Here is an 18,136-nt window from a genome sequence, read left to right as displayed (position 1 = left end):
GTGCTTAGCACTGGGGGCTATTGTTATCCACCGTAGCAGGGCCTCATTACTAGTCCCCACAGCTCCATTTTATCTTGTAGCTCAAATTCTTTGCTTTGGAACTCTCAGAGCTCAGGCTTCCTTCTTTTACTTTCCCTCTCCTCCCCCCCCACCCCCCTTCTCCCTGCAAGCTCTTACTTAAACTTCAAAACGCAGAGCAGCTGTCACCTCTTCTGTGAAGCCTTCCTAGATTTTACTCAGTAGCAGCAGGAGCGTACCTTCTCACGGTACTTTATTCCTTTTCTCGTCATAGCAGTTACATATATTCATTCTTGTATACCCTTGGCGTCTGGCACCCAGTAGGTGCTCAAAGAAGCTTGATTGCCAAAACTATTGGGTGTGAGTATTTTGATAGTCATTTCCTCTCCTGTGTCTTCTCTAGGGCAGAGCTGTGCCTGTCCTGGAGCTCTTTGGTGACTTTTTAGCCAAATTCCTGTGAGACAGTCCTGGCTGAGCCTGGCTCTCCGTGTTGTGTAGCCTCTTCAAGGTCTCATTAGTGTCTTCTGTTGCCCTCATTTTCTTAATAGAAGTTGCCTTCACAAGTGTTTTCCTTAGTTACAGAAGTCACCTGGGTGAATATTCTTTGTGTCCTTGGAGCAAGGATGAAATCCAGAACCATAAAGGAAGGACTGATAGGACAAAACTGAAAACTACCATATGGCAAAAACAAAAGCAAAAATCTATTAAAATACAGGTATTTTCAATATTAGTGACAAGCCAAGGGCTAATATGTATATAGAGAATTTCACCAATCAATAAGAAAAGGTGATGGGAATTCCCTGGTGGTCTAGTGGTTAGGATTTGGTGCTTTCACAGCCGTGGCCAAGGTTCAATCCCTGGTTGGGGAACTGAGATCCCGCAAGCCACGGTGCAGCCGAAAAATAATAATAATAATATGATGAAAAAAACCACGGTAGAGAAAAATGAGTAAAGGACATGAACCAAAGAACTATAAATGACCAATAAGAAATAAGAAAATGTATGTAACTTAACTCATTAAAGGATTATAATTACGTGATTGAATTTTTCAACTGTCACCTTAGTAAGGATGAAAAAGATTGATTTTAAGCAGGGAAGTGCACAGACAGGAGTTTGTACGTTGTAGAAATGCAGTATATATCCCAGGCATCACCTGGGAGCTAGTTAGAAATACAGAGTCTTGGGCTTTACCCCAGACCTCCTGATCAGAATCTGCTTCCTGGGAGCCAGCCTGCCTGGAATTGAATCCTAGCTTTGCCCTTTCTTAGCTCTGTGACCTTTGGTATGTGTATCAGTTAGTATTGGGCAACAGTGTTGTGTAGTAACAAACTGCCCCCAAACTCAGCGGCTTGAAATGACAACCGTTTATGCCCGTGGATCCTTGGAGCAGTTGGGGCAGCTCTGCTTCATGCTATAGTTCTGCAGACCTGGTCAGCAACATGTGTCTCTCATATTCTTGGGACCAGCGAGCTGGCCGGGCATGTTTCTCTCGTGGCCATAGCAGGGACACAAGTGGAAACACGGGAGGCCCTTTGAAGGCTAATCTCATAACTGACACAAGTCACTTCCACCGCATTCCATCGGCCAGAGCAAGTCATATGACATGACTGAGCCCAAATCAAGGGGACAGGGAAGGACATTTGGCCAGTGGTGGGAGGGATGTAAAGCCACACAGCAAAAGGCAGGGACATGGGGGGAAGAGGCTGCGATGCCATCTACCACAGCAGGTACATAACTCTGTGCTTGAACTTCCTCCCCTCCTGTACGATGGAGACAAGAACGGTGCCTGCCTTGCAGGACTGTGGGATTGTCATGAGGACTAGTACATGAGTTAATAGATATGGAAGTGACTAGAACAGTGCCTGGCTCAGAAGAAACCCTCAGTAGATATTAGCTGGTATTATCGTGGGGGAGGGGCGGAGAATGAAGGTTAGTACAGCCCTGGGGGAGGCTGTTTGTCAGTATCTATTAAAATTAAAAATACATGTGCCCTTTGACCTAGCAGTTCCTGTTTTAGGGATTTAGCCTGACACGTGCACAGAGACAGACTGACAGACATTCACGTGAATGGCAGTTCATCACTGCGTTGTTTTCTATGGTTTAAAACTGCAGACAGGTGCACGCCGAGCTGAGGGCCCATTTCACGCTCGCCCTCTCACTGACCAAGTGTCCCCTCTCCTCCCCCTGCAGGTGGGCCTTTCTGGAGCTGCACACGAACAACCACTACAACGATAGCCTGCAGGCCTACGCAGCGGGCGTGGTGGAGGCCGCCGTGTCCGAGGAGGTAAGGGCCAGATGCGGGACCCTGGGGTTCCCCCCGCCCATCAAGTGTGTTCCCCAGGGAGCTTTGGAGGGTTCTGAGGTATGTGTAGAGGGGGCTCTCCCACCCCCAGCCTTCCATCTAGTTGGGGAGAAAAGACTCACATGTATTTGTTAAAAATTTACACTGGGTGCTATTTGATGCATGTAAAAAATACACAACACATTCCAAGTTACGAAGCTTAGTAATAAAATGAACACCCAAACTAAACCCTGGACTGTTACTGAAACCACTGAAGCCCCCTCTCAACTCCGTTCCCCTGCGTCTCCTACCCCAGAGACACCCACCACACTACATGTGGTGGCTGTCATTCCCTTTCATTCATTCATTCATTCATTCATTCATTTATATTGAGATAGAATTCACATGCCATAAAATTCACCATTTTATAATGTACAGTTCAGTGGGTTTTAGTATATTCACAAGATTGCACGACCACCACCACTGTCTAATTCCAGAACCTTCTCATCAGCCCAGAAAGAAACCCCATACCTGTTAGCAGTCACCTCCCTTTTTCCCCACTCCACCCAGCCCCTGGCAATCGCTAATCTACTTTCTGTCTCTACGGATTTGCTTATTCTGAACAGTTCCTATGAAAGGAATCATCCAATATGTGGTCTTTTGTGGCTGGCTTCTTTAACTTGTCTCCAGGGTTCCTCCACATTCTAGTGTATGTTAGTACTTTATTCCTTTTTATGGCCGAATAATATTGCATTGTAGGGATAGACTATTTTATTTATCCTTTCATCAGTGGGTGGACATTTGAGTTATTTCCACTCCCTTCCTTTGGTTAAACTAGTTTTACTACATGTGATGAAACCTTAAACAACATATCATTTTGCTTTACCTGCTTTTGGGCTTTTTAAAAGTGATGATCACAGATTTCAGAAGGCAGACCGCATCAGGAGTGGGTGAGGCCGTGGTGGGCTGGCCATGCTCCCACACTGTGTGTGAAGGTGTGGCACCCACGTTGGAATGTAATTTGGCATTAACGTGTAGAGTTGAATACACACACGCCTTAGGACCCAGGGGCCCCACTCCTTCGGTGTGTATCCTAGAGGTGACCCAAGGGGTTCAAAGCAGCCCCGAGGCAAACACGCTCAAACGCCACCGGTGGGTGCACGGGTAACCGGATTGCAGTACTGTCACACAGTGCAGGATCATAGAGCAGTGAAAATGAACGAGCAGAGTGGATGGGTGTGAGATGCATGGTGGTGAGAGGGACAGAGCACATCACAGGAGACGGTGTACAGTGTGACAGCGTTTAATAAACTCCCTCTCCTCATTCTGACACCCAGCTGCAGTTTGAGATGCCCTCCTGGGACCTCGATGTCTGGGGAGGTGTCAGACACTGGGTCAGGCCACGCTGTTTTGGGTGCTTGGTGGTATCTGAGACAAGATTCCATCTCTCAACGGCCCCGTAGCCTGAGCCAGGAACACTGAGGCAAGGCCCGAAGTGGTTCTCACGTGAGGAACCCCAGACACACGTGCCAGGGGCTTTGCCCACGTTACCTCTCTGAGCTTGCACACCAGCCCCCGAGGGAGGCTCTCCGTCTGTTGGGGTGACGGGGACGATGGGCTCATATGGTCTTTCACCCCCCAGCAGGCTGGCCCAGCTTGTTCATGTGATGTCGGGGCGGGGAGGTGGGGAAGGCCTCTTGAGGGCTGGTGGAACTGGCACAGGATTCTCTTGCCGGGTTCACTGCGGTGTCCTCAGTGCTCAGGACAGGACATAGTAGGTGCTCAAAAAAAAAAAAAAAGGTAGTTGAGTGACTGAATACATGTATAGATGGGGGGGGGGGTCCCCAGTAACAGAGGAGGCGTAATCTAGGGCAGACTGTGAGTGCTGAAGGCTTTCAGAGGAGGGAGGCATCCAGAGGCATTGGGCCCTGGTGGGGGTGAGAGCTGGCTGGGTGAGAGAAGCCAGCGTGAGCAAAGGTGCAGAGGTGTCCTCACCAGAGCTCCTCGACTCTTTGGAGACCTGGATAGGGGTGAGGACTCTGAGCCCGAGTGGGGGCCAGTGGGGTCCTCAGGGAAGAGCACAGCCCCGCTGCCCCGCCCCTGTCCTCGCCCACCCCACAGCTCATCTATATGCACTGGATGAACACGGTGGTGAATTACTGCGGCCCCTTCGAGTACGAAGTCAGTTACTGCGAGAGGCTCAAGAAATTCCTGGAGGCCAACCTGGAGTGGATGCAGAAGGAGATGGAGTTGAACAATGGCTCTGCTTACTGGCACCAGGTGGGCGTGGCCCCCATGCTCAGAGGGCTGGGGCAGCAGGCTGGGTCTGCTTTGGGGACCTGCTACCACTGCGGCTGCTACTGTTCCAGCTGGCCAACCTATCTGTCCCCTGCTCCTCCTAGCCAGCCGTTTCTCCCTTCCTCCCTCCCTCCCTCATCCATCCACCCATCTACCTACCCATCCTCCCATCCATCTACTCATCCATCCACAGATCCTTCCAGTCTTCCCTCCCTCCCTCCCTCCATGTCCATCCTTCCCTTTCTCCCTCCCATACAGCCATCTATCCATCCACCCACCCACCCCTCCATCCATCTACCCGTTCATCCATCCATCTATTCATCCATCCATCCATCCATCTAGCTTTTCAGCACATTCGTCCACCCACAAGTCTATCCATCTTTCACTCTCTTCTTCCCATTTATTCATCTGTCACCAACCTGCCCATCTTAGCCTAGTTGTCAGATATTCTATCCACCCGCCTTGTTGATATACCCCATTTGGTTGCCTGTCTCTCTCTCTGTTCATCATCTACCTGTCTGTCCATCTACCCTCCCATCTACCTGCCTAGCCATCTTTCTGATGGACCACGTTCCCTGCTTCATTCCTCCTCTTCCTTCTGGCCAGAGCCTAGGCACCTCTCAGTCTGTCCATCTGTTGGTCCATCCCCTCTGCTCTGTCTCTGCTGCTCGTACATCTCACCAGGGGCTGCCCAGTTCTCCAGGGTGATGCCCACACTCCTTAATGTGGCCTCAACACCCCCCTGCACCCTCTCCCTCCCCAGCCTCGTCTACTGACCTTCTTGATCTGTGCTCCAGCCTCCCTGGCCTCCTCCCATTTCCTTGAACAAGATGTTACCTCTTCACTCAGGGCTTTAAAATGTGCTGTTCCTTCTGCCTGGAACACTTTTCCTTCTCCCCCCTCTGCCTGGCTCACCCCCACCACTCCTCACCTCCACGTCCCCTCTGTGCACTTCTTCGTAGCACTCTTGTGAGGCATTCAGGTTCTGTCTTCAACTGGACTTGGGCCCCATGAGGACAAGGCAAGGACCACATCTGCCTTGTCCACTGTGGTATCCCCAGTACCTAGCACAGGGGCTGGCACATAGTAGGTGCTTTATAAGTGAAGGTTTGTTGAGTATTTACAGATGAAGGAGTGAATCCCTCTGGTCCCGTCCATCTGCTCCAGCACCTGCCTGAACATCTGTCCTTCTTTTCACTCTCCTGTCCATCTAGATGATTGCCTTTCTCTCTCTCCTTCTCTCGTTTAACTCGGTAGCCACCATCCATCCATCCATCCATCCATCCATCCATCTGTCCTTTTGTCCATCCATCTTACGGATGCTTGCTAAGTACCTGGTGTATGCCCAGCACAGGCCAGGGCCCGGTGGGGGACACAGTGATATACTCCATGGTTACAGAACAATGACAGTGACAGTGGGGAGAAGTCAGCCACGAGACAAGTGCGCTGAGCCAGCAGCACAGCCAGTACAACTCAGAACAGGGAGCAGTCAACAGTGGGCCAAGGCAGGCTGGGAGGCTTCCTGGAGGAGGTGGGTTTGAGTTGGGTTCTTAAGTGGGGTGATTTGGGGTTGCCACAGGATGGAGACATATAGTTAAATGATGGCAGGAGGGTGCTTGGCATGGAGGGGTGGGTGGTGGTTAAGGGGGGGGTCGGGGTTGGCTGGAGCCTGGAGGGTGCACCTGAGCCTCCCTTGCTGGAGCCCCTCCCATTGCAGAAGGCATGAGCCTGGGGGAGAGGCCTCACACTCCCTCTGCCCCCTGCCCCCTGCCCCCTCCCCCTCCCCCTAGGTGCGGCTGACCCTCCTGCAGCTGAAAGGCCTAGAGGACAGCTATGAAGGCAGTGTGACCTTTCCAACTGGGAAGTTCACCATCAAACCCTTGGGGTTCCTGTAAGTGCCACCCCCAGAGTGGACAGGGCAGGGGAAAGTGCCACACACCTTATAGTCAGACAGACCTGGGTTCCAATACCAGCCCTGCCACTTCCTGGCTACATGGCCTCGGACCGGTCGCCCAACCTCCCAGTGCCTCAGCTTCCTCTTCTGTGAAATGGGTATGTAATGGCACTCCCAGCAGGCGTGGTAACCCTCCGGCACTCTGACCCTCCTCAGCCTGTTGCAGATCTCTGGGGACCTCGAAGACTTAGAGCTGGCCCTGAATAAGACCAAGACCAAGCATGCTATGGGCTCTGGCTCCTGCTCCGCCCTCATCAAGCTGCTGCCTGGCCAGAGTGACCTCCTGGTCGCCCACAACACCTGGCACTCCTACCAGTACATGCTGCGCATCATGAAAAAGTACTGGTTCCAGTTCAGAGAAGGGCCCCAAGGTGGGTAGATGTGGGTGGGTCTGTGTGTGAGCATGTATGTGGGTACACAGTGGGCATAGTACTGGGAGGTGTGGGCCTCAGCCCCGTATACACTGGGGTCACCATAAGGCCACTCTAAGAGTTCATGTTATTTTTAACATGTTTATTTCCTTTTAATTTTTATCTCACAAGGCGTATCAGTAAGCTACTGCTGCGTAACAAATCACCCCAAATTTAAAACAACAAAGGTTTAAAACATAGCCATTTATTTTTGCTCACGTGTCCGTGGGTCTGCTGGGTGGTTTTGTTATTCTGGGACAAGCCTGCTGATCGTGGCCGGGCTCACTGATGCTTCTGTAGTCAGCTGGGGTGAGCTGGCTGACCTAGAATGGCCTCGTCTGCACGTCTGGGGGTTGGCTGTCAGCTAGGATGATGTGACAGCTGGGCTACATGGTCTTTCATCCTCCCACAGGCTAGCTCAGGTTTGTTCATGTGACATCTGGGCAGGGAAGTGTGGAAGGCCTCTCGAGGGCTGATTGAAACTGGCACAGCATTCTGTTGCTCAAAGTAAGTCAAGTGACCCGTGCAGATTCAAGAAGTCGGGAAATAGACCCGACCATGTGATGTAAGGAACTGCAGAGTCACATTGCAGATGACGTGGATACAAGCATGGGGAGAGTTACAGCCATTTTTGCAAACAGCTACACAGGAATGGATGAATACGTTCTTCCTGTCAAATGTGAAAACCTTGCCCCTAAGGCCCAAGTGCCGGATAGTGTGCCCGTCATTCCTGGCCCCAGTGTTAGTCTAGAGGTAGCCACTGCCAGATGTTTGCAGTGCCTCCTTCTTGGCCAAACTTAAAAAAATTAATGTTGCCAGGAGGTGGCGAGAGGGTGGGGAAATGTATACCCTCATTCACTGCTAACGGGAGTGGGAGCTGGCACGGCCACTTTGAAGAGGAGCCCAGCTGGCGTCTAACAAAATTTAAAATCTGTCTTGCCTGTGATCCAGCAACTCTCTGGCTCATATCTGTCCCTGGAGAAACATTTCTGTTTCTGCAAGGGGATTGTGTACGTGGATGTCAGCTGCATTAGTGGTCTGGAAACAACCTAATGCCCATTAATTTAAATTTAAACTTCTAAATTGACATTTGTACAGAAAAGTGTGCTCATCATAAGTGACCAGCTGGAATTTTTGCACGTTGAACACACACCTGTGTGTGTAATATCCAGACAGAGAAACAACATTCCCAGCCCCCAGAAGCTTCCTTCCTGTCCCTTTCCAGGCACTGTCCCCAGCCCGTAGTGACTTCTCACAGCCTGGATTAGGTTTGATGGATTTGGAATGTTTTGCGAATAGAATCATGCGGCATGGGCTTGTTTGCATCTGGCTTCTTTCACTCAGTGTAACGTCTGTGAGTTTCATCCACGTTGTCCTCTGTAGCTGCAGATCTGTCGTTCCCATTGCTGTGTATCCACTATCGTCTTAATATCTGAAAAACCTATATAAGTCATACACGTATGTTATAGAAAATTGGAAAATGCGGCAAAACACACATGCACACAATGAAAGTCACTGGAACACCCCACATCCCACAAGAGATCATTTCTGCAAACACTTGGTTATGTTTTTTTAGACTTTTAAAAAACGTACCTCACTTTTCCATTTGTTTTAACTTATCAATATTTTTATTATACTATTTATATGTAAATTCACCCTCACTGCCACAGATTCCAGCAATAGAGATGAAGAAATACATCTCCCTTGATACCTTCGTCCCAAATTCCAGATCTCTCCTAAGAGGAAAGCACTGATGCCATTTTGGTTTGGATCTATCTAGATTTTGGGGGATGCATTTATATGTGTGTATATATGGACCTTTTTAAAATTAATAGACTTTATTTCTTAGAAAAATTTTACATTGACATAAATTGAGTAGACAGTACCGAGCGTTCCCATATATCACCCTTCCCACTTTCCCCTGTTACTAGCCTCTTGCATTAGTGTGGTTCATTTGTTACAATTGATGAACCAATATTGATACATTATTGTCAACTGAAGTCCATGGTTTACATTTGAGTTCACTCTTTGTAGAGTTTTATGGATTTTTGATGAACGCTCAATGACATGTATCCGCCATTACAGTATTCTACAGAATAGTTGCACAGCCCTAAAAAGTTTGCTTTCTGGGTTTTTAAAAAAAACATAAATGAGATCATGCTACATGGATTGTTTGCCACTTGTTCCTCTTGTTCCACAGCCGGCCTTGGAGAGCGTTTGATATTGCCATGTTCGGTCCACCTTTTAACAGCTGGACGTTAAATTTTAATTAGTCCCCAGTTGAGGATATGGGCCATTTCCAAGTCTTTGCTCTTCCTCCCTTCCTCCCTTCCTTCCTTCCTTCCTTCCTTCCCTCCTTCCTTCCTTCCTCCCTCCCTCCCTCCCTCCCTTCCTTCTTTCTTTTTAAAAAATATTTATTTCTTTATTTGGCTACACCATGAGGCTTGTGGGATGTGGGATCTTAGTTCCCCGACCAGGGACCGAACCTGGGCGGCCCTCACCAGTGAGAGCAGGGAGTCCCAACCACTGGACTGCCAGGGAATTCCCAGGTCTTTGCTGTTTCAAACAGTACTACAGCAAGCAAGTGGGCCCCCAGATGTGTTTCCTGGTGGAAACGCTGGGTTAAAAGATGAGTATAATTAAAATTTTAGTTTCTAGATAGATAACAGCCAAATTGCCTCAAAAAATGGTTGGGCCAATTTACACTTCCACCGCCATTCTGTGAATATGTTGTCTTTCCCCACAGCCTTGCTAGCACTGGGTATTATGGTTCATTTCAAATTTTTTTGCCATTCTGCTGGGTGATAAATGATGTCCTGGACGAAGTTTGTTCTGTTTTTTTTTTTTTAATTCACTTTATTGATGGATAGCTTAAATACACATTTAGAGCATATAATTTGATGGGTTTGGACAAACATCTGCAGTCATGTAAACACCAGTCCATGAAGATATAGAACATTTCCGTCACCCTAGAAAGTTCCCTGCGACCTTTGCAGTTAGCTTCCCCGCCTCTCCCCAGGCAACCGCTCTTCTGATTTTTTTCCCATGAGGTTAGATTTGCCTGTTCTAGAACTTCATATAAACCTGCACTAACTTTTAAAAATTTTCGAAGGGAACTCCCTGGCGGTCCAGTGGTTAGGACTCTGCCCTTCCACTGCAGGGGGCACAGGTTTGATCCCTGGTCAGGGAACTGAGATCCTGCATGCCTCACGGTGCAGCCAAAAAAAATCGTTTTTTCTAGTTTTATTTATTTATTTATTTATTTAATTGAGGTGAAATTCACATAACATAAAATTAACTATTTTCAAGTGAACAATTCAGTGGCATTTAGTGCATTCACAGTGGTGTGCAACTGCCACCTCAGTCTAGTTCCAAAACGTTTTCATCACCAAGAGAGGAAACCCTGTACCCACTGAGTAATCACTCCCTTTTCCCCCTCCTCCCAGCCCCTGGCAACCACCAATCTACTTTCTATCTCTGTAGATTTACCTGTTCTGGACATCCCATAAAAATGGAAACATACAATGGTGGTTTTCTTACGACTGGCTTCTTTCACTCAGCGTCATAATTTCAAGGCTTCTCCATGTCGTAGCAGGTGTCAGCACTTCATTCCTTTTTCTGACTGCCTAATATTTCACCGCATGGAGATACTACAGTTTGTTTATCTATCCATCTATTGATGGATATTTGGGTTATATCTTTTTGTATTCTACACTTACTTTTAATAATTAAAAAAACAAATTACTCAAGTCATACATGTTCACTGTAGAAAGTTAGAAAATAGAGCACAAAGAAGGAATAAAAATCACTTGTAACCCGCCCTGCCACCAGCCCCTGAAAAACCACCATTGGTGTTGGTTGTTTTCCCTTCCAGTTTTAGCTGTTCATTGATGGCTTTGCCCTTTTTACTTTTATCTATTTATTAGTTATATAGAAATAGCTCCTTTGGTCCATCCCCTCATCCCTAGGGGCCCTCATCCCTACCCCAGAACACTTTGTACCAGAAGTCCATCCCTTGACAAGTGCTGGTCTGGTTACGCAGTAACCTTGATTGTAGGCCTGCTGGGTACCCACTGTTATGCTAGAAACTACCTCCACGATCTTATAAATTAAATCTTTACAACTGCCCTGTGTGAGATGAAGGATTATTATTCCCAGTTTGCAGATAAGGAAACTGAGGCTCAGAAAGGCTAAGTAACTTGACATAAATCAAACAGTTGATAAGGGCCTGAACCGGGATTCTGCCCAGGTCTCCTCCCCACAAAGCCTGTGCTCTCATATGATCCATCCATCTCACTTCCAGGAAATAAAATCTTGAGGAAGTGTCTGCACTCCTATGTTCATTGCAGTATTCACAATAGCTGAGATATGGAAACAACCTAAATGTCCATCGCCAGACAAATGGATAAAGAAAATGTACACGTACACACACACACACACACATACACACACACACACACAAAATGGAGTATTATTCAACTGAAAAAAGCAGGAAATCCTGCCATTTGCGACAACATGGGTGAACCTGGAGGCCATTATGCTAAGTGAAATAAGTCATAGAAAGACAAATACTGTATGATCTCACTTTCATGTGGAATCTAAAAAAGTTGAACTCGAGGGAATTCCCTGGCGGTCCAGTGGTTAGGACTCAGCTTTCACTGCTGTGGGCCCGGGTTCAATCCCTGGTTGGAGAATTAAGATCCCGCAAGCTGCGTGGTATGGCCAAAAAAAAAAAATGTTGAACTGATATAAGCAGAGAGTAGAATGGTGGTTGCAGGGGGCTGGGGGGAGGGGGAAATGGGGAGATGCTGGTCAGAGAGTACCATCTCCCAGTTAGAAGACAAATGAATTCTGGAGTCTAAAGCACTGCATGGTGACTGTAGTTAACAACGCCGTATTGTGTACTTGAATCTTGCCAAGAGAGTAGAACTTCAGTGTTTTCACCACACACACAGCAGAGGTAACTACGTGAAGTGATGGATGTGTAAATTAGCTTGACCGTGGCCATCCTTTCACGGTGTCTACGTCTATCCAAACATCACAGTGTGCACCTTAAACACAGACAATTTTTATTTGTCAATTATACCTCAGTAAAGCAGGAGATAAACCCTCCCCCCACCCCCCCAAAAAAACCAGAGAAACAAACTCCATGCTCTCAGACTTCTGGGTATCTGCTCTGTGAATTATCTTTTTCACAATAGGTTTTTGCAATTAAAAAAAAAAAAGGAAAGCCAAAAAAAGGTACAGTAATCAAAAAAATTATATATATATATGTATATATATATATATTGCTACTAGCTTTTACACAAATGGCCTGGTTTGCTGACTCTCAGAAAGACTGGAGTAGGGGCTTCCTCTGAAGCCTGCCGTTCCACCTGGAGGCTCCCAGGTCTTGCTGGGAGGGGGGAGTGGGGTTCTCCGTATGCGCTTGTCTGACCAGGCCCCCTCCCCGCCCCCCCCCCCGCCCCCCGGGCTCACTCTCCCGCCTGCAGAGCAATCTACCCGGGCTCCCGGCAACAGGGTGACCTTCTCATCCTACCCTGGTACCATTTTCTCCTGTGATGACTTCTACATCCTGGGCAGCGGGCTGGTGAGTCATCCTCTGGTGTCACTTTTCTCCCCGGGGGCAGCTTCGCACCCAGCAGCTTAGGCACAGCAGGGGGACGCAGACAACCCCCATTCCCCCATCACCACCACCCCAGGGCTGAGGCTGTCCTCCACCAGGAAGCGCTTGTAAAATGTCGCTCCCCAGGTCACGCCCGGGCCTCCAGACCCTGCAGCCGGCCTGGGACTCTGCATTGTCCTGCAGCTCCTCAGGAATCCCTGGTTTGGGCCCTTTTGAAATATCCGTGGCCTCAGTGACCTCATTTTGTGTTTATGTATTTAGGACAAGCCATCTCTCTCCCTACCATGACTCTGCTCTTTCTCGTTCAGCCTTCCCTCTTGCTTTCCACAAAACCCCCTCTAAACCTGGCTGGGTTTTCTGAATAAATGTTGTTTACAATGTGTTGTTTTTATCGGTTTTCCTGGCTGGGCTCCAAACTCATTTAGAAATCTGTTCCTGGCACCCCTAGACGACACAGCAAGCCCTGTAGTCGCCAGGGTAACACTGCAGAGGAGAAAAAACATCACTTAAAAAAAAAAATCCTAGATGCAGAAGACGCCAGTTCCTGGGGAGGGGAGAGGAAGGGGCTCTTTTTCTTCTATTACTTTGTGAGAGGAGCGTGGGATTTAGTTCCCTTAAATGTGGGAAGAAGCATGAGAGGGGCCAGGCAGTGGGTGAGGGGACCCCCTTGCTGCGGTCTGGGGTGGGGAAAGCAGGAGTGAAGCCTGGGGAAGGACAGTTGAAATAGTTTGATCCAGTTACGAAAAGTGTCCGGGAAGGAAATTTACCTCCATCTGGGTTCTTAACTGTTTTTGTGCCACAGACTCCTTTGGCAGTTTGGGGCCGTGAACCCCTTCTCACAATAATGCTTTTAAATGCACAAGCCAACATATATGGGATTATAAAGGAAACCAGTTATATCGACATGCATTTATTGAAATATTATATAAGTAAACTTTTAATGTAATATACAAGTATACCTCGTTTTATTGAACTTAGCAGATATTGCAGTTTTTACAAATTGAAGGTTTGTAACAACCCTGCATTGGGCAAGTCTGTCAGCGCCATTTTTCTAACATTTGCTCATTTTGTGTCTCTGTGTCACATTCTGGTAATTCTCACAATATTTTAAGGTTTTCATTATTATTATATTCATTATGGTCATCTGTGGTCAGTGATCTTTGATGTGACTATTGTAATTGGTTTTTTGTTTTGTATTTTTTTTTCTATTTTTAAATTAAGGTATGTACGTTGGTTTTTAAGACATAATACTATTGCACACTTAATAGACTATAGTATAGTGGAAACATAACTCTTACATGCACTGGGAAATGAAAAAATCCATGTGACTTGCTTTCTTGTGGTATTCGCTTTATTGCAGTGGTCCGGAACAGAACCCACAATATCTCGGGTCCGCCTGTATGTGCTGCTTTATTAGCACGTTAAATAAGAAACTCCAGGGACTTCCCTGGTGGTCCAGTGGTTAAGATTCCGTGCTCCCCAGGCAGGGGGCACGGGTTCGATCCCTGGTCGGGGAACTAAGATCCCTCATGCCACAAGGTGTGGCCAAAAAAAAAAGAGAAAGAAACTCCAGTCTCAGGTGGGCTACCTGCCATAATTTAGATGTATGAGGAGCGTAAACGATATCTTGAGATGTGTGCAGTCCTGTCCTATGGTGGGAAAACATCCGTGATTTCTGTTGGTGACGATCTCAGGTACCGCTAATAACATTGTCATGTGTCACCTCATTAGCAATGGAAGGAGATGCTGCATTTCGGTTAGACATTAGTGGAGATAAAGATGTAATGTTTCCCCGCCCAAGTCTGCAGACTCCCTGAGCACTGTCCCAGGTTGAGAACAGCCCCTGGCGCAGAGAGAGGAAACTGCCCTCCAGGGCTTCTGAGGCCATGCGGGTCTGAATCCTGGCGATGACGTGGGACACTAGAGGGATGAGGAGGGTGCAGTGTGAAGGGAGTAGAGAAGCTCTTCCTACCTGGGCATCGCTATTGAGAGGCTTGCTTTGCAGATTCCTCTTTGAAACATCATATTGATGGCTACTGCTATCTCGTAGTTGTTTTCCAGCTTCGTATAAAAAAGGAAGCATGCTAATATCCTGCTGTAGGGGAGCAAGCCCCGATTTAAGAGTTGGAAATCTGAGGATCAAATCTTGGCCCAGCCACGTAGCGGCCATGACCTTTTGGCAAGTCTTTTAGCTTCTCCAGGCCTCAGTTCACCTTTCAAGAAGAAGGGGGCTTAATAGCCGTGCTGTGTTTTCCCCCGGAGGGCTGTAAGAGTTCATGGAGACTGTAGCAGTCCACCAGGCTACCAACCCCAAGCCTCCCAGCTTTCCCTGCGGAACTACAGGGAAGGGGTAGAGATGGGATGCTGTCTCTCGGGAAAGAGTTGACCCACTTGGTAGGGGGAGTGGGTCCCGTAGGAGCAGCACCCTGGGCTCTCTTAGGGGCTGTTCCCCAGGGCAAAGGTGGATGCATGATCTTGATCATGACCCGCCCTCAATGCTCATCCAAAGAACTAGTGAGGAACATGCACCTAAGCCAGGACATGAAGTTTTAAAAAACTAGTCAACAAATTTGAACCACGATTGATGCAGCGCTGCCACTTGGTGGCACCACGCCCCGGTTGTGAGTTAGGGGGCCCTTTCGTGCAGCGCCCCCTTGGCTCTCCCACAGGTGGCCCTGGAGACCACCATCGGCAACCGGAACTCGGCCCTGTGGAAGTACGTGCAGCCTGAGGGCTGTGTGCTGGAGTGGTTGCGAAATGTTGTGGCCAATCGCCTGGCCTTGGACGGGGACTCCTGGGCCGATATCTTCAAGAGGTTCAACAGTGGCACGTGAGTGGGCTTCTGGCACTGTGGCCGTCCCACCCAACCCCCCCCACTAATGCTCAGACGCTGGGAGACCTGACGTGGCACCAGGGCCACACACCCCACACCCTCTGCAGAGCCCTCTCCTTGTTTTATATGTGGGGAAACTGAGGCACGGGGAAGGAAAGGATTTGCCCCCCTCTTGCAGGCTCCTCCACCCAGGGAAAGGCTCCCAGAGGAAGGACAGGAAGACACTTGGAACTTGAGAGCTCTGGGGACAGTGGAGAGGGCCATCTGAGGAGATGGACATGGGTGGATGGGGGCCCCATGAGCCAGAGACATGGGAACTGGATAGGGCAGGGTCTTAGAACATTGCGCAGAATTGACCTTTGTTCCAGTAAGCACTAGGGAGCCATAGAGTCTTCTGGAGCAGGTAAGCAGCATGATGAGAGAAAAGTCTGAGGACGCCTGCTCAAGCTGCAGCGTCCGGGTGACGGTCGGATGGCCGGACGCGCCCAGACCACCCCGGGCCCCATGATTCCTGACTGTGTGTGGCCCTGGGGGCAGGGGGAGGCTGGGGCAGTGACCCCAGGGTCTGTTCAGCCCTCCTTCCTTGGGCACGGCAGGTACAACAACCAGTGGATGATCGTGGACTACAAGGCATTTGTCCCCGGCGGGCCCAGCCCTGGGAGAAGGGTGCTCACCATTCTGGAGCAGCTCCCGTGAGTACCCGGAAAGGGGCAGGGCATTCCAGCAGAGGGAACTGCCGAGGCAGAGGCCTGGAGGCAGCTGAATCGTGTGCGGGAGGGGAAACATCAGGAAGGCAATCCTGGAGGAGAAGGCAGCTCCTGACTGGGGCTAAAGATTGGGGACATAATCTAACCCCAGGCAGTGGGGAGCCATTGAGGGTCCTTGAGCAGGGCAGCGCCCACAGGAGCCCCCTTTCTCACCACTCCTGCCCCGTGTCCCTTCCCGGTCGCAGGGGCATGGTGGTGGTGGCCGACAGGACCTCGGAACTCTACCAGAAGACCTACTGGGCCAGCTACAATATCCCGTATGTCCCCCCTTCCTGGTATTCCCCACCCTTTGCTCAGCTCTCCGTGCTGGGGAGGGGTGCTTCCCAGGTGATTCTTTAACTCCACAAAGAAACCCACCCTACCCACTTTTCTCCAGGAAAGCCCTGATGGTTTTAGGGTACAGTTGTGAGGTCGGCATCCGTTCGGCCTCCCAGTCTGCACCCACCCACCGCAGGGTGGTAGGGGGCGGCCTGGCTCAGGTGCCGACCCCTGCCGTGGCTCTCCAGCTGGAGCTGCTTTAACTGGGCTACACAGCCAGCACCTCTTGACCCTCACTGTGCTTTACCTGGGTTATCCCCTTTGATCCGTGCAGCCACCGTGCATGGTAGCCACGGCTCCTATTCCCATTTCACAGATGATGAAACTGAGGCCTTGAGAAAGTACCTAACTCTCCCAAGGTTCCATAGGTGGCCAACAGTGAAGTCAGAATTTGAACCCGTGCCTCTTGGACCCCAGAGCCCTAGCTTGGCCACCCCACCAAGCCACCCCACAGCACAAACAAAAGACATGATTGTTGCTATCCCGACTGTCGTGGTTGTTGGTGTTAATGTCCTGGCACGACCGCCCCCTTCACCTCCCTGGCCACGGTCACGGCCGGGTGAAGTCAGTGGGGGTCGTGAGTGACCATCCTCGTTCCCAGCAGGTCCTTTGAGTCTGTGTTCAACACCAGTGGGCTGCCGGCCCTGGTGGCCCACTTTGGGGACTGGTTCTCCTACGACGGGAGCCCCCGGGCCCAGATCTTCCGGCGGAACCAGTCACTGGTACACGACCTGAACTCCATGATCCGGCTTATGAGGTACGCGAGGGACCATGAGCCCAGAGTCATGTGGTGGGGCTTTATTGTAACTCATTTCAACCTCCCAACAAGCCCGGGGGGGCGGCAGGGGGGTGGTGCAACTGTGTAGCAGCCAGGACAGCAGGACCGAGGCAGCGCTCAGCTGAGCCCTCTTGCTGTCCTCATGTCATGGGTGAGGATGACGAACAGCTGTGGAGTGACCGCCCTGTGCTGGGCTCCGTGCTTGGCACTGGGAAACGGGCACAGAACGTGTCCCCACTGTCCTTGGGGAGCACCCTGTCCTTTGGGGGATGCAGAAATCCATCCCGTATTCACACTGATGTGGACGTGTAACTAGGACCAGGAAATGGTCCTGGAGTCTGAGCTCCAGGAAATGCTATGAAGGGACAAAACGGGGTCTCTAGCCTGGCCTGGGATGGGGGCCCAGAGGGATTCCCGGAGGGAGGGAGGGGTGGCAGAGCCGAGGCTGAGTGAGGCCTGTGGAGTGACCAGCTGAAGGGGGAGGTGGTGACTGAAGCCCAGGCGGCGGCAGGGAGCCGGGCACGTTGCAAGCAGGCGGCTGGGTGAGGGGCTGCCGCTAGCAGTCTGGCCTCCCCCACTCCCCGCACCACTGATGTCTCCTCTCTTTCCGCATCCAGGTACAACGACTTCCTGCATGACCCCCTGTCACTGTGCAAAGCTTGCAACCCCAAGCCCAACGGGGAGAATGCCATCTCGGCCCGCTCTGACCTCAACCCAGCCAATGGCTCCTACCCCTTCCAGGCCCTGCACCAGCGCTCCCATGGGGGCATCGACGTGAAGGTGCCGGGCCTGGGGCTGTGGATGGGGTCAGAGTTGGGGCGGGGAGCAGCAGAGCCGCGCAGGTGGGGACAAC

The 18,136-nt window shown here is 50.0% G+C and overlaps 1 protein-coding gene across 3 annotated transcripts in view; it reads left to right on the top strand.

Moving 5' to 3' along the window:
• Positions 1–18,136, top strand: part of PLBD2 (phospholipase B domain containing 2) — a 28,824-nt gene that overhangs the window by 8,837 nt on the left and 1,851 nt on the right. The window contains exons 2-11 of one of the 3 annotated variants that reach the window (XM_036874845.1): positions 2,209–2,302; positions 4,421–4,579; positions 6,388–6,488; positions 6,708–6,922; positions 12,454–12,551; positions 15,257–15,417; positions 16,017–16,112; positions 16,373–16,444; positions 17,107–17,262; positions 17,901–18,063. In XM_036874845.1, coding sequence (XP_036730740.1) covers positions 2,209–2,302; positions 4,421–4,579; positions 6,388–6,488; positions 6,708–6,922; positions 12,454–12,551; positions 15,257–15,417; positions 16,017–16,112; positions 16,373–16,444; positions 17,107–17,262; positions 17,901–18,063 — 1,315 coding nt within the window. The remainder of the gene's footprint in view (positions 1–2,208; positions 2,303–4,420; positions 4,580–6,387; positions 6,489–6,707; positions 6,923–12,453; positions 12,552–15,256; positions 15,418–16,016; positions 16,113–16,372; positions 16,445–17,106; positions 17,263–17,900; positions 18,064–18,136) is intronic. The other 2 variants (XM_036874846.1, XM_036874847.1) reach the window with 2 other exon arrangements.

This window comes from Balaenoptera musculus, chromosome 14, assembly GCF_009873245.2.
Source record: "Balaenoptera musculus isolate JJ_BM4_2016_0621 chromosome 14, mBalMus1.pri.v3, whole genome shotgun sequence".
In the NCBI taxonomy this organism is placed as follows: Eukaryota; Metazoa; Chordata; class Mammalia; order Artiodactyla; family Balaenopteridae; genus Balaenoptera; species Balaenoptera musculus.
This window is presented reverse-complemented; position numbering and strand designations above follow the sequence as displayed.